At 33.8% G+C, this 17,460-nt stretch overlaps 1 protein-coding gene across 1 annotated transcript in view; it reads right to left on the bottom strand.

Annotated features, from left to right (window-relative positions):
• The window catches only part of LOC118187858 (uncharacterized), an 82,136-nt gene extending 64,909 nt beyond the window's left edge, over window positions 1-17,227 (bottom strand). Inside the window, exons 1-2 of the mRNA XM_035358141.2 lie at window positions 16,925-17,227; window positions 3,403-3,714 (exon numbers count right to left, since the gene is read on the bottom strand). Coding sequence (XP_035214032.1) covers window positions 3,403-3,714; window positions 16,925-17,099 — 487 coding nt within the window. The 5' untranslated portion in view covers window positions 17,100-17,227. The remainder of the gene's footprint in view (window positions 1-3,402; window positions 3,715-16,924) is intronic.
• Window positions 17,228-17,460: the final 233 nt, after the last annotated feature.

Raw genomic sequence — 17,460 nt, 5'->3', positions numbered from 1 at the left:
AGTATGTCATAAAAGTAACAGAACCCCTTATGAAATATTTCTAAATAGAAAACCCAGTGTTGTTTATTTTAAAATATTTGGTTGTAAAGCCTATGTTGGCGTGCCAAAACAGATTAGAAATAAATTACAAATGAGGTGCAAAGAAGGAATCATGGTAGGATATGCGAAGGAAACTAGGGGTTATAGGATATGGCTGCCAGAAGAACGCAGATTAATAGAAACCTGTAATGTGAAGTTCGATGAAAAACTGTATGCAGCAAATGGCATCCTGGAACAGAAATCAAAACCTAAATTTAAAAGATTAGAGCGATTTGAGCTATTAACAGAATCAGATGAAGAACATGAAACTTCTAGAGAAGAAATAAAGTTGTCAGATGACAAATCTACTCCGAAAGAAGTATCAGACTTAAACTGGCAAAGAAAAGCAGTTAAAAGACCAGACGGAACACGTACAGACATATATTATTATGTAGAGGGAACAGACACCCGTTTTAGATCCTATAATGATATTGAAAAGTATTGTGAGGCAAGAAATATTAAATTTGAAAAAGGTAAGTTTGATTTTAGTAGAAAAAACTAATACTCGGGGAAAGTTAATTTTGTAGAACAGGAGACTAGCTCCGTGTCTGAAGAGGCAAATTCCGTAGAAATAGTTATCCCACAAAATTTTAAAGAAGCACGAAAATCAGTAAATGCCGAAGAATGGGATAAGGCAATGAAAGAAGAAATTGACACAATGAAGAAAAGAAAGGTTTGGAAATTAGTCAAAAAGCCAGAAAATAAAACTACGATAGGAAACAAATGGGTCTTTACACTAAAAAGAAATGAAAAGAATCAAGTGGTTAGGTACAAAGCACGTTTAGTAGCACAGGGATTCAGGCAGAAAAGAGGTGAAGATTTTGATGACATTTACAGTCCTGTAGTAAATTTTTCAATCATAAGAATATTTTTCACTATCCTGGTATGTTTGTATGGATGGACTAATTGTCAGTTAGATGTAAAGAACGCATATTTATATGCAAACCTAAATGAAAAAATATATATGACCCAAACAGAGGGATTTATCGAAGAGGAAAATAAAGTGTGTTTAATACACAAGGCCATTTATGGTCTACATCAAAGCGGTGTGAATCTGAAAGTTCTTTAGAAAATTTACATTTTAAGAAAATACAATGGTGTAATTGTGTTTATAAGAGTTCAAATGTAATTCTCTTGTTATATGTAGATGATATTGTGATTTTTAGTAAAGATCAATATAGTATAGATAAAGTAATTTCACAGTTGAGTAAGTTTTTTGATCTTAAAGTATTAGTCAAAACTAAAACGTTACTTGGAATTGAATTCTTAGAGAATGAGAATGGGGTTTTTATACATCAGCAAAAATATATCGAAGAAATTTTTGAAAAATTTAAACATTTCCAGATACCAATAACTTCACTTCCCACAGCTAAAGGCCCTATTCTTACAAAATTAGATTGTCCATCTACAAGTTCAGAAACTGCGGAAATGCATACATTACCCTTTAGAAATCTGTTAGGATGCTTAGTTTTTGTAGCTCACAGGACAAGACCTGATATTACATATGCAGTGAATATCTTATCACAATTTCAAGAGAATTCTGGAATTAGGCATTGGGAAGCATTGTTGAAATTGCTTGGTTATCTCAATAGTACTAAATTATATAAGTTAAACTTATCGAAGATTAAACATCTAAATTTATATTGTTATTCAGATGCTGATTATGCAAGTAATAGAGATGACCGCGTGTCCACGGGAGGATTTATATTATATTTAGATGAAGTACCGGTAATCTGGAAAACTGTTAAACAAAAATGTGTAAGTTTATCAGCCACGGAAGCAGAGTATATCGCCTTATCTGAAGCAGCGAAGGAGTTAATGTGGATTAAAAATGTCTTACAAGATGAAATTTTAAAGTTTAATTTAAGAGAATGTAAACAATTTTGTGATAACAAGTCTGCCATTGATTTTTCTAGATCGCCAATAGAAAATTGCCGAACTAAGCATATAGACATAAAATATCACTTTGTTAGAAGACTAGTAAATGATGGAGTGTTTGACCATGAATTTATCACCAGTAAATTAAATACTGTGGACTTATTTACAAAAGCAGCGACTGCTGTTAATTTAAGAAAGTTTTGTTTAGATGTTTTCAGTGTTTAAAGACAATAAGTGTTTTCGTATAATAGAATTGAACTATGAACTTCTGTGTAAGTTTTGTTTTTGTCTTTGCATGAGGAAAAGAGGGCCGTTTGTTGGCTTTAGTTTTCCACATGCAAATTTTGATCGGAGGTCAATCGGCGGTAAGCTAATGTGGTTGCCGCTGATTGGCCGATGACGTCAAGATCGGCGGGTTGGCCGAGTATTATATATATGTACGCCGGTATCGGTGAATGTCTTGTTCTTTTGTGTTATTATGAGTTAGCATAATGCTAGTTTGCTTTCAATCAAACAATTTTAAATGTAAAGGCTACAGTGTTAGCTCTTTTAATTTACGGAATAAAGCATGAATTTTATTTAGATTAGTCTTAGCTTTATTTAAGGGAAGCAAAATAAGCTTTGCCTTTATCATCACCACTGCCAACAGCATTATGCGTTTACGCATGTGCAGAAAGTTTGTAACTTTGAGGTACGGATTATAGATCATTCCGGATTATGGACGTCTGGATTAAAGACTTTTGACTGTAGTACCGAAAATTTGATAATCATATAACAGTTTGAGAAATTTGATTATAAGGCACAGAAATAATGAAATTTAAACTCCCAAGGAATATTTTATCAAATTTTATATAGCTTTGATTGAGCTGCTAACCTTTATGTTGAAATCTTGAAAATCAAGGAATAAATAAATTAAAAAAATCTTATTTCACTAATGTATCAGGTACACTAATATGATCTTTTGATCATGCCTAATTTTCAGAAATTCAATAACTACCATTAATTATTTTTTCTTTCTAGTTAACAGTTAATTTTTTCAATGAAACAATACTCATTCAAAACAGAACAATATTTAAAAATCTAAGGCAGGGCTTTCACTAAACACGCTTGAAAACCATAGTATATGATATAATAAGAAAGAATGGTAATTCCCTGAAGAGGAAGCCTTTCTATTGTATAAATTTGAAAAATAGAAAAAAATACTATTGTAAAAATCAATGATTATTTCTGTTAAATTCACTACAGTGACAATGAGATTAAAACATTGATTTTTACAAACATCAAAGATTCTCCCAAATTTTTTATTAAAACTTAAATTAGAGCTCTTATTAGTTTATTAGAAGCAACTAAATGATGTGGAATTGCAGTACTTACTTCTTCAGAAGCCTACTTACTCAACTAATAAATTAATAAATACACAGGGAAAATCTCTCAAGCAATACTTACTCTGTTTAATGAGCCAAATAGCCCCTTCAGCATGCTTTGCAATGGATAACAAAGAGGAAAGTACTGCATCTTGTACTGATGGAGAATATGTCTCATACATAGTACTGTCACAAACACTTGGAAGTTTCTGCAGAAGTAATGAAGCTTTGTTTGAGACAAATATGATTTCTTCCTCAAATAGCAATCCTAAAAGTCTAACAGCAAAAACTTTCACTGGAATACAAAGATTTTCTTTTTTCTCTGTCAGTGAAAAAACAGCTCTTTCAATAAGATCTAAAGCCTTTGTCTTTGTCAAAAGATCCTGAAGGAAATCTGGAAAAATGCAAAAGAAATAAGTGCAAATAATGCAAATAGCAAAATTAAAGGGAAAAATTCACAATTAAAGAAGTACACAGCTGCAGATACATAATTTCATAAAATGATATATGCAAGCAAGAAAGGCTATTAATTTTTTATGGAACCAGTACTTTTAAAGAATTCAAAAGTCCTTTTTAAGAAAAATGTAAAAGAAGAAATAAAAGGTGTTTATTTTATTTTATTTTATTTTATTTATTTATTTTAAATGTTATAGAGAACATCTGTTGGCATACATGCTTCACTGATGTTTTCAGTCAATAAATTTCCATGACTTCATACTGATGTCGAATCTTCTTTAAATTCATTTTCTCCGGAATGAAGTTGAACAAATATAAAAAGTAAATTTAATCTATTTTTAAATGAAGCATGTAATGGCAATACAAATAATATATCAGCATTTTACTATGCAGAGATTGAAAAATTGTGTTGGTGTTCTTTTCTACTGGAAAAGACTTAAAAAATTTCCTACGCTCTCCAAGGCATTACAAAATTTATCTTCTACAAATGAAAACCTGTATATAAATTTTCTTTTATGTTAGGTATTTTTCATTCTTAGAATGGGAGTAAGTCTCCAACATGAAGATGCTTGCAGTATATTATATTGTTTGAGGTCAAACCTGGTTCCAGCATCTTCAGTGTTATAAGCCGTCAGTACAGTTAGTGTTTTATCTAAATAAAATCTACATTTATTTCATTATTACTTGTGAAAATGACTTATTTAAATTATAGGGCCTATATTTGAAGCTACCCCTGTTCAAAGAGCTTTGTGTTCTTAAAATGTGAGTAAACAGCCTATAAGGTATTTCTCCCGGCTTCTTAGCAAGCCTTTGAAGTGTAGTGGTCAGCACACTCGACGTGCATTCGAGAGGTTCAGGGCTTGAATCGCGTGAGGGCATTGCTTATTTCACATCTCTTGCTTAGGAACAAAATAATGACTCTACAGTGGTGCCCAAACTAAAAAAAGGTGGTGGATGACGATTCTCTACTCCCAGTCATCCTTTAAAAGGGGGAGTATATAAGGTCTTTCTCCTGCCTACTTAGCATTGTAGTGTAGTGGTCACCATGTATTCAAGAGGTCCTTGGTTTGATTCCCGGCAACGGCATTGCTCATTTTTCATCTCTCCTGCTTTGAAATAACCTAATGTCTCTATAAGCCAACATGAAAAATCTTGCTATACTACTCCTTAAATTTCTGTAGGTTAACATAATTTCCTTGCCAACATGTAAAGATATAAGCATTTTACTGAAATTTACCTAATTAATACTATGGTAAAGCAGAGGCAGGTAAAATGCTGAGAGGTTGACTATAATTCTAGGTAAAGCTTTGCAACCATTTTGCCAATACACATTAAATATACAGATTTGAAAGATTCCTAGTAAGGATCATATGAAAAATGAAGGAGGAAGCAAGTTCTTTAAACAATAATTATGCAATATGCTTTTAATTTAAATTACATTACTTTTCCATTAAATTCATACTATACTTTTTTACCATCATATGGTACACTTCCTTCCTCACATTTTTGATTCAATACTAGATGAAATACAGTCAAAAGTCTTTAATCCGGAATCGTTGGGATTTCGGAGATTCCAGATTACAGATCACCAATTTAAATCTGGTAAGATGGCATCCAGAAATTATAAAATTAAAAACGTGAAACCGTAATTTATGAAATAAAGACCAATTATGATCTAAAGGGTATCAAAAATTACAAAAAAAAATTTAATATTTATTTGTTCACTTTATTAAACATTTTTTTCAACGCGCGCATGCGTAAAGCATACATTACGCATGCGAAATTAGAAAAGTCGAAATAGAAAATTGAAATTAGTCGAAATTAGAAAATTGCAACCAGAAAACTATTTGATGTGTATTCATGATATTTATAACGACGAGGAATTTGATTTACATCATATCAAAGACAGAGTACATTGAGATGAAATACTACATTTAGTAAGGAATTATAAGCCAAATAAAATAAAAGCATCTGCCCTGAAGATGAGGATAGTGCTGACAGATGAACTTCCAGTTCATTGCGCGCCGCCCCCCCCCCCCCCCCCCCGCAGAGCAGCATGAAATTGATAAACAGATTTCAGAATGGTCAGAGAAACAAAGGATATGCCTTTATCCATTTTTTGCAGCAATTCTACTTTCTGTTTGATGGACATCGAAAAATGCTTCCATTTTGTAGATCCTTTGGTAGATCCAGAATCAGAAATTTTTTTTGACATAATCGAAAGTTCAAACTTACTTTTATAAAATTGCTCTAATAGTCTGCAAAAAATAATAAGCCATATCCAATTAGAAGATTAAGGAACAACGCAATCTGCAACATTAACTGAAATAGATAATTAGATAATTTTAGCTTAGCTTATACCGTTCGTTATACATTAAACTTGCATGCGCAAACGTATTATGCACATGCGTAGATGCATATGCGCATACATAAAGGTATTATGCACATGCGTTAACACATTATGCGTTGACGCATGCACATAAAGTTTGTAGCTTTGAGGTCCAGATTATAGATCATTACGGATTATGGACTTTTGACTGTACAACACGAACAAGGAACACTATATATATATATAATTGAAAAAGAAAAAGTAAAGATAACTGGTAATTAGACGTAAGACCTATCTGGTCTCAAAAACTTATGCGCATAATGCTGCAAAAAGATTTGAAAGAATAGTAGTAGGTAGTAACATTGCAGCGAACTTGCTAAAAAGTTACCAGGAGCTGTAGCTCCACGAAATATTATAACACAGTACTACATAAATAATAAGAAATTTGTCTGTAAAAACTGGAAAAAACTGTAAACACGCGATAAAACAGCCAAATTTAGTGCTGGAAGACTTGCTAATGCACGGAAAAAATTAATTAATCTGACCATTGTGAAATGTGAAAAGTTAACTCACATGAAAAATAGATCGACGGAAAAAAATATATAAGGAAAGTATAAAAAACATAGATTATAAAATGCCAATATATAAAATGCCTATACATAAAAAATTAAAAAATAAAATGAAGACACAAAATGCATCAAAACAATATACAATAAACAATAATTAAATAGCGGAAAAATGGTAAATTAACCTACTCGTACTCTCAGTTGGCTTTTCAAGGGAAAAAAACTGTTCTACGAACTAGGTTAAATACCATTACGCGTTTCGCCGAAACAGACCATTGAAGCTCTTGTTTAATGTGAAAAAATTTTTTATAAAAGAATATTAGTATTTCCGAAAAAATTTTTTGGAATAAATCCTTTTTTGGAGCTCCACTGCTCTGTTCCTTTTTCCTGACGCGTCCGCTGAAATACACATTAAGGTGTCAAAAGCTATTGTAATTCCGAGTAATGTAAAATCAAAATCAAAATCAAAGTAGAAAAATAAAATAAAATAAATAGCGGTCTGCTATTAGTCAAAAATCACAACAACGTACGGGCTGGTCCTACACACTTTTACACAACTATATTAAACTTAATGACAATATTTTTAAACAAATCAATGGGATCCCTACGAAAACCTATTTCTCTTCACAAGTCTGCAATTAATATTTACTAACAAAATTATCAATTTCAGCAGTCTTTGGACAAAACTAATTTTAAACTGATATTTGCCAATACCCACAAATAGATATATGATATTATAACTTTCAATAATTTTGGATCTTCTGGAAAATTTCAAATATATCTATTGGTATTTTACGTTCTTAGGTTGCGTGTATCTTTCTCACTGTCAAGTCAGCACTCAACTAATCTAGGTTTAATTATTATTTTATTACAGGTCCATCTTATTTTGGTAAATACATAATAAGATAAAACACACCAGCATCAATCCTCAAGTTCCATGTGCTACTATTTCATCAACAAGAACAGGAGGCATTACTTCACACAGCTTGTTCATAGATCAAGTTTATGGATCTACTCTTATATGCGCCCTCAGGTCGCCAAATTTCTTGCCAATGCCACCATATTACTACCTAAATTTTTTGTCTAAATTTCGAATTTTAAGCCTGAAATGTCTCTAAAAAATGTGGTTTTTACACATGCAAAAACCACGTTTTGAAGACACAATTTAAGCTAAAATTCCGAAACAAAAACAAAAAATTTAGATAGTAAAAGCGTAAAGTTTTTAACCAAAAATATTTGACAAGAATCCACATACACAGCGGTATGTTTTATATTGCACATTCTAGGCAGCGAAGGAATCTACGAACACCTTGCTTCAATAAATTAACATAACAACAATAAATTTCAAAGACTACCATGTACACAGCATTCTGTTTAAATTAAAAAAATCATCTGCGAATTGCCCAATCTAGGCATTGCGCACAAATCAACCAAATAAACTAAACTAAATTACAAACAATTCAAAAAACAATAACAACAAAATGTCATAGTAAAAAAACAATGAACATAACATTCTACAAAATAAAATCAGTAAATAAAATGCACTTACCATAATACATTCCTGAATAAAATTTCGCCAGTCACACAACATCTCTGAACAAAAGAGCCATGATTTTGCTATATCACATGTCTTTATGAGATTCTAAATCTCGAAAGTAACGACAAAAACTTCCTCCAAAGTTAACTTACTACACCAAAACCACAATCCAAATCTTAAACTTCGCTGACAGCCATATACTTTACCAGCAATCATTTGAATGAAATTCCACACAAAAACTATCAGAAATGCCCTTCTTTGTTCGAGTTTTTGGACTCCATTTTAAAAGTCCCGCAGAAATTCTAAAAATACACTTCAATCCTCATAAACACACCCGTGAACAAAAGACTCATTAACAACTAAAACATTGTACCTTTTAATACTAAATTTACTTTCCACACAATCTAAAATACGCGACTGAAATCTTGCTACCACATCTACCATTGCAACATGTCCCATTTCAAAACATTCATGACATAAACCAACAAGCAATTAAACCACTCCAGCAAAAGATTTTTCAACGTCAACAGGGTTGCCATACAACACGCAATCGTGCCAAAAACCAGGTCAGAACACATATCGCCGCATTCGGTGAAATTAGGGTGCATATAAGAGTAGAGCCAAGTTTACACTGAATACATATAATTAAATATGAAATGTGTTTAAAATTATCAAATTTATGAACTAAATCTTGAAAATTATACACTATTATTTAAATGTTAATTTTATTCCCAAACTTTTTTATACATTATTTATGTCTTATTTTTAAACTTAGCATGTGCTATTGTCAAGCCTAATTTAGGGAATAAAATGCTGTTGGCTGGTGCCGCCATCTGTTGAGGGATTTTAAAATATTTGTTGTTTAACATTACTCCCTTACCAGTAACATTAGTTACTATACAATGAAGCATGACTTTCTTAATACAATCAATAGTTATGATCTTGGACACTGAAGTTAATTTTCATATTAATATAGAGCAGATATTTTGTAGTCAGAAACATTGGAGTCAGTTTTAGAAGGGGGTACAATTGATACATCAGCACCACTATTGACGAGGAACTGGCAACTCATATTTTTGTCTTTTACAAATAGATGGAATTTGCGGCAATTGGATTCCTCTGCAGCAGAACTTACCACCCCATTTACTGCTGGGGTCGGTTTTCCGACTCGTTCCAACTGCAGGGGATTTCTCATGTCAACATTTCTCAGGGAAACACTTTTTATCAAAACGAAAATGATAAAAACACAATTTGCCTTTGGGACCATATCTCTTACGAGATTTATTGCGGCTTCAGTTCCTGAAGTAACTGTAGACAAGGGAGTCATGTGTTAGTTGTCTAGCGTGAAGGTGTGTGCTTTCTGAGCTTCTGCCTGTAGGATGGATTCTGATTCAGACGCGGCAGATGGGGATGACCTTCCCGCGTTACCTCGTGTCGATCTCGCTACCTCTGCTCAGGTGAATTTCGATATGAACTTTATACGGGTTCTCCAACTGCCAATACCAGTGGATCTAGTTCAAATTATGAATGAGTAGTTGCAGACCAGGGTTCTGCTTGTCATTTAGAGAATTTTGACTATGATGTTGCAGAAGCTAAAATTGCTAAACTAAAACATCAACGCGATATTGTGAAAAGTACTTTGCATGAAAGATGGGCTAAAAGGGACTGTACTGAACCGGACAATTTCACGATGGGATTTCTTGATGGAATAAAGCTGTTCAACAGACAAATCTCCGAATTAGAATGTAAGTGCTATTTATACCTAGCAGGTCGTTCCATATCAACCTCTGATAACTGTAATGATGGTACCATAAGTGTCAAGCCTGATTCTGTTCCATGTGGTTCTGGACTGGGCAACACACCTAAGAGAAAAAGTAATGTAAGTGACTCTGATCTTTCTGAAAATGATAATATGTTTAAGCAACCTAATAAAACTGCTAGAGCTCCTAAAGCTAAGACTAAATTTTGTGCAACTACATCTAATAAATTTGAAGTATTAAGTCATGCAAATATTGTTGATAACAGTGTAACTCCAGACTGTGATAGCAATTCTCACCCTGAAAATAAAGATGTAGCTAATTCAAACTCAAAGGTATCTGCAAATATTTCATCTAATAATATTTATAATATAAATGTAAATGCTAGTAGTTCTCAACAGCACGCCCCTACTCTTGTTCAACGTGTATTTCCCCCATAACGGTAAGGTCTGAGGCAAATGTAAAGTTTAATGATTTTGCTAAGGACTTAGTCGTTAAACTTCCGGATGTCAAGTTTTTATTCCGTCTGAGTGGCGAATTTCTAAAGGTTCTACCCCGCACTGATAATGATCATAGGACTCTGAGTAAATACCGGGTGGCCATAATTAAATTGACAGTGCTCACAGTGTTTTGTAGCGCGATCTATTTGCGAGAATGACGCCATATTTTGTGGGAAGATTAAACAAGATGGGGAACGAAGGATTCCGCGAAAAAAAATTAGTTCCAAAAGTCACCGCTAGGGGAATATTTGGCGTTGTGTAATAGAAAATAGAGTGTTAACAAATGCAAATTAATATGGAATAAAATTACGTTTTATTATGGATATGCTTTATGGAATATGGATATGCCTTACACTACGGTATGGAAAATCTTACGAAAAATTATCAACTTCTATCCGTACAAGATAAGCCGTGTACAGGAGTTACTGTACCCCGACCATGATAAGTGATTGACTTTTGCTCTCACCTTTCTTGCCAGAATGGTGGTGGATGATGCTTGGCTGTGGAAAATTTTATGGGGAGACGAGGCCCACTTTTACCTGAATGGAACTATCAATACCCAGAACTGCCGAATTTTGGATGACAAATCACCACATGCAGTCACAGCAATTACCTTACATTCACCAAAGGTAACTGTTTGGTGTGGGTTCACAGCGGAATTTATTGTAGGTCCATTCTTCTATGAGAACTTTACCCGGACAGGACCGGAAACCTGTTCTGTTACACAAATATCGCCACATGTTGAACAGCTTTGTCATTCCGGCACTTCAGCAAAGACAATGCCTGGGGGAAATCATTTTTATGCAAGATCGAGCCCCTCCACACGTTGCTGTACGGGTGCAACAGATGCTACGACAGAAATTGACAACAGAAAGAGTCATTAGCTGCTACTTTCCAACTCAATGGGCCCCCTCGGTCGCCTGATCTTACCCGATGCGACTTCTGGCTATGGGGTTACCTTAAGTCCAAGGTCTATCAAGCAGTGGTCCAGGACCTGGCTACGTTGAATGATAACATATCACGGACTGTACGGGAGATTCCTGCAGACATGTTACTTTCTGCTGTTGTGCATACTGTGCACAGAATGCAATATGTGGTCCATAACAACGGCAGCCAGATTGAACCTCATTTGAATGCAAAATAAAAGGTAATTTCCGTATTGATTTGCATTTGTTAACACTCTATTTTCTATTACACAGCGCCAAATATTCCCCTAGCGGTGACTTTTGGAACTAATTTTTTTCGAGGAATCCTTCGTCCCCCCGTCTTGTTTAATCTTCCTACAAAATGTGGCGTCGTTCTTGCAAATAGATCGCTCTACAGAACACCGTGAGCACTGTCAGTTTAATTATGGCCACCCGTTACTTTCTCAAAAAAGGCATTGATAATTTTGTAGTCAATCTTAGGCATGAAAAGCCTGTTAAGCTGCTACTGAGAGGTCTACCTTCTGATATGGAGGTCTCTGAAATCAAAGATGAGTTAGTTAAGCAAGGATTCAAGGTTCCCAAAGTAGTCCAGCTGACAAAAAATAGAACTCGAACTCTTCAAGTACAGTTATTTAAAAATGAAGTAATTGATTGAATCCATAAACTGACTGACCTGTGCCTATTTTCAATTATGGTGAAAAAATATGTTTCGAAATTCCAAGTTCCGCAGTGTTTTAACTGCCAGAAATGGCACCACTCCTCGGAGAACTGTCATGTTTCCCCATGATGCGTGAAATGCGCTGGACATGATAAGACTCAGGACTGTAATAAAGGACGCTTAGACGTCCCGAAGTGCTGCAACTGCGGAAAAGAGGGTCACCCAACCTTGTTAAGGGGTTGTGAAAAATTTCCTAGCGTTAAGAGACATAAAAAGCCTTCTTCTGTTCACCCTTGGTGAAACTTGGTGGTTTATGGATACCGAGTTTGTGCAATTATTTGACATGTTATTTTGGCCTGTGTAGCGATGATTTTTGGCAAAAAAAAATTGCCACTACACAAGCCTAAATAACAAGTCAAAGAATTGCACAAACTTGGTATCCATGTACACATCAACCTATTTTCACTTAAAAAAAAAAAAACTCTGAATTGCACAAAAATGGCATTGTGCACTCCCTTGACATTATGCATGTACACATCGACCTATTTTCACTTAAAAAAATCAGAGAATTGCACAAACTATGCTTTATGCACTCCCTTGAGTTTTCCATGTACACATCGATATATTTTCAGTTAAAAAGTCAAAGGAGCACCCAATTCTACAGTAGAGGCAAACAAAAAATGCATAATCTCAATAAACTACATTATAAGCCAAACAATAAAATAACATACAAAAGGAAAAACCTGTTATGTATTTTAGCACTAAACAAAGCAAAAATCCCCTTACCTTATATAGAAATTCATTCATCTTCAGTCTGTGGCACACAAAATTCCTTAACAGCATCCAAAAACTTCCTAAAATGATCTGAACTACAATCACCACAGATATTCACAAAAATAAGAGTAAAAAATATACAACGTAGTTTCGGACTATGGCTATTAAGTAAACCTTTATTTACACAATCAATTCACTCAATTAATGCCCTTTTCCTCTTTCGTTCTAAAACGTACAGAAACTTCAATTTAATCCTACTACATTCAGCCATTGTATAGTCTAAACAATGAAACAAGCAATGTACTTTCTAAGCAACACCACAAAAGCCCTTGCAAAACATCCCATGATTCACATTTTCCCAGAATAATGCAAACGATTACATCATAATACGATTTCCATAACATTCAGCTATTCAGGTTACCATAAATGATACAACAACTTGGGGATAAACGAAACAAAAAATTGGCGATAAATGAAACAACAACTTCATGATAATACAAGGAGTATCTTAAAGTCAACTCTAACCCGGAAAAGTACCAAATATATTTACAAGTGCCCCTTTGCCAAAATTGGCGATTTTTGGCAGTACATGGATACCGAGCTTGTGCAGTTCTTTGACTTGTTATTTTGGCTTTGTGTAGGGGTGATTTTTTCACCAAAAATCGCCACTACACAAAGACAAGATAACAAGTCAAAGAATTGCACAAACTTGGTGTCCATGTACACATTGACCTATTTTCACTTAAAAAAGCATCAGAGAATTGCACAAACTTGGCATTGCGCACTCCTTTGGTTAATCAATGTACACATCAACCTATTTTCACTTAAAAAAAATATCAGAGAATTGCACAAACTTGACATTGCTCACTCCCTCGACTTTGTCCATGTACACACTGATCTATTTTCACTTAAATCAAAGAAGCACCCAATTCTACAGTAGAACAAAACAAAAAATAAATAATCTCAATAAACTACATTTTAAATCAAACAATAAAATAACATAAAAAAGGAAATTCATCTTATGCATCTAAGCAGTACACAAAGCAAGTACCCACTTACCTTATTTAGAAATTTCTGAATCCTTCAAACTGTGGCGCACAAAATTCCTTAACATCATCTAATAACTTCCTAAAATTATCTGAACTAGAATCCATATATCGACATTGCCACATAAATTCACAAAATTGAGTCAAAAATATCCCCCGTACGGCCGATATCCTCTGAAGTTCAACCATACGTATTTCCTTCCTACAAACAGGACACTGTAATGGCTACTAAGTAAATCTTCATTTACACACCAGTCAATTAATGCACTTTTCCCCTTTCATTCCAAATCGTATAGAAATTCAAATTAATCTTACAACATTCAGCCATTCTACCATTTAAACCACAAAACAAGCAATGTACTTTCTAACCAACACGCACCACAAGCCCTTACAAATCTTTTTCCCGTCATTTAAAATTTATGGTAATACGCAATTAATTACGTCATAATAGGGTTTTCATAACATTTCCTAACCAACACCCACCACAAGCCCTTTCAAATCTTTTTCCTGTCATTCAAAATTTATGGCAAAACGCAATCGATTATGTCATAGGGTTTCTACTATAACACTCAACTACTCAGGTTACCATAAATGAAACAACAACTTGGCGAAAATGAAAGAACAACTTGGCTATAAACGAAACAACTTCACGATGATACAGTCAAAAGACTTTAATCTGGACATCCATAATCCGGAATGATCTATGATCCACACCTCAAAGCTACAAACTTTCTGTGCATGCACATAATGCGTTTACGCATGCGCATAATACCTTTATGCATGCGCATAATACGTTTACTCATGTGCATTTAATGTATAACAGACAGTATAAGCTAAGCTAAAATTATCTAATTATCTATTTCAGTTAATGTTGCAGATTGTGTTGTTCCTTAATCTTCGAATTTAATATGGCTTATTATTTTTTGCAGACTGTTAGAGCAATTTTATAAAAGTAAGCTTGAACTTTCGATTATGTCAAAAAGAATTTCCTGCCAATCTTTGGCATATGGCACAGGTAACAGGTAGTTTGGCGACATTTTGGTAAGGCGATAAAGGTTACTAGCTAGGACTTTAGCAATGTACATGGATAAAGTCAAGAGTGTGCGCAATGCCATTTTTGTGCAATTCTGGGATGTTTTTTTAAGTGAAAATAGGTCGACGGGTATGTGGATACCGTGTATGTGATATTCTTAAAAACACACCAAGCAGTTTGCGATTCTGCACTTTCTCCCGATTTCACACATAATCTTCGTCATGATTAAGCACTTTTGTTCTATAAAAGTTCTAGCATAAGCGTAATTCGGCCAGCAGATTGTTGGAAAAAAAATGTTGAGTAAAAAAAAACATGCCTTTACTTTGTGAAAACAAAATGGCGTCCAAACAAAAACTAGCAGGTTGCTGTAGCAGGGTTGGTCGCCAAATTTTCACCAAAAAATCGCCAAGTTACCATAATCCGAAGATTAACCGAATTTCCGATTCTGGAGCTACCAAAAGATCTACAAAGCGAAAGCATGTTTCGATGTCCATCACACAAAAAGTGGAATTGCTGCAAAAAATGGATAAAGGCATATCCTTTGTTTCTCTAACCATTCCGAAATCTGTTTATCAATTTCACGCTGCTCTGGGAGGGGGGATGCGCTGCGTTAAATGAACTGGAAGTTGATCTGTCGTGCTGACAGATCAACTTCCAGTTCATTATCCTTATCTTCAGGGCAGATATTTTTATTTTACTCGGTTAATAATTCCTTACTAAATGTAGTATTTCATCTCCATGTACTCTGTCTTAGATATGATTTAAATCAAATTCCTCGTCATTATAAATATCACGAATACACATCAAATAGTTTTCTGGTTGCAATTTTCTAATTTCGATTTTCTATTTTGACTTTTCTAATTTCGCCTGCGTAATGTATGCTTTACGCATGCGCGTGTTGAAAGAAATGTTTAATAAAGTAAACAAATAAATATTAAGCTTTTTTTTTGTAAATTTTGATACCCTTTAGATCATAATTGCTCTTTATTTCATAAATTACGGTTTCATATTTTTTATATTATAATTTCTGCATGGTATCTTACCAGATTTAAACTGATGATTTTTAATCTGGAAAAACCGATAATCCGAAATCGCCGAAGTCCCAATGAGTCCGGATTAAAGACTTCTGACTGTACAAGGGGCACCCTTCAATCTCTCGAAATCTTAATCGTTGTATTGCTGATCTTTGCTTCTTTCGACTAATGAATTTGCTGAGCATTGCAAGCATAGCATTATTACAAAGGCATATAGTAAAAACTGCTGAATAAATAAATCTTGCATTCACATTACTTGCATTTAACTGCTAGTGACAATAAATTTGTTTTCATATGATCCATATTCTAGTAACAATTCAAAATACCATGACTAATGTCCTGATGATAATATATTATTTATGCAATCTTTGGAGCCAAATCAAGAGTAAAACACATGCAGTCACAGGATAAAATGAAAGTATCTAAGACATAAAATTAGGTAAAGCAACAACCTTATGTTTGTTGTTTTAATCAAAACTCCATGTATTTCAACAGCAAACAGGTATAGGTCCTTCTTCAACAGGAGCAAACAAATCTGCAATGAAGGGAAAACCAGGGTTGGATTTACACCCAAAAGAAGTAAGTGCACGAAAAGGTAGTGCCATTCGCCTTATAAATAACATGGTGGCTTTTCCGTTGTTGCAGATATCTTTGCTCCTGATGACGAGGGACCTGCATCTGCCTTCGAAATCAAGTCTTGAGCAAAATTGACGCCAAATAGAACGCTGTTCCTTTGCCTAATTCTTGTTTTACTTTAGTGTATTTCTCTTCTCTCCTAATTCTTATCTAAAATATATTTAAATCCTTCAAACTATTCCCTTTTAGTACTTAAAACTATGAATTAATGATTTTTATAAATTTTTACATTTAGATTTATTTACAACATCAGGGTAGTAGTAGTATATATTTCAGACACAACATTTATGCATTTAAAAAGGAATGTTATGCTATTTCTTACATTAGGAATATAAAAGTATTATGTTACTACCTGCGTCAGTGGATTTCGGATCTGAATTTTGATTATTTGTATTTATAACTCCTCCTCCTTTCAACAACGATATTAATTTCTCTAAAAGTGTGTCATCAATATCCTTTCTTAGTTTGTTATCTAACATTAAGTCAAATACTTCATTTAATAAAATGTAAAATTTATCTTTCGACATTGTATCACTAATGCAGCCGACGATTCAAATTTACTTGAAAAGCGCGAAACAAATCACCGTATTGCCAAATTTTTTAAGAAAATTCTATTTCATAATCAGAAAACCGTTTTTTTTGATTATGAGCTCGAATTTTCTAAAATGAATCAGAATTTAAAATCAGTTAAAATAATTTTTTTAAAATCAATCAAAACAATGAGAGAAACGATTCGTCGTATCTCTGATCTTTCCGGCAGTATTTGATTCTTCTGAAACGGATTCTTTGAAACGGAAATGACGTTTAGCGCGCGTACTTTTAGTAGCGGGGATTGTTCCTAAAGTTGTGTACATGCGGTATTAATATTATGAAATTAAACTTTTTGGC

The sequence above is a fragment of the Stegodyphus dumicola genome, chromosome 3 (assembly GCF_044657685.1).
Source record: "Stegodyphus dumicola isolate Sdum_Otavi_A_Nest chromosome 3, ASM4465768v1".
Classification (NCBI taxonomy): Eukaryota; Metazoa; Arthropoda; class Arachnida; order Araneae; family Eresidae; genus Stegodyphus; species Stegodyphus dumicola.
This window is presented reverse-complemented; position numbering and strand designations above follow the sequence as displayed.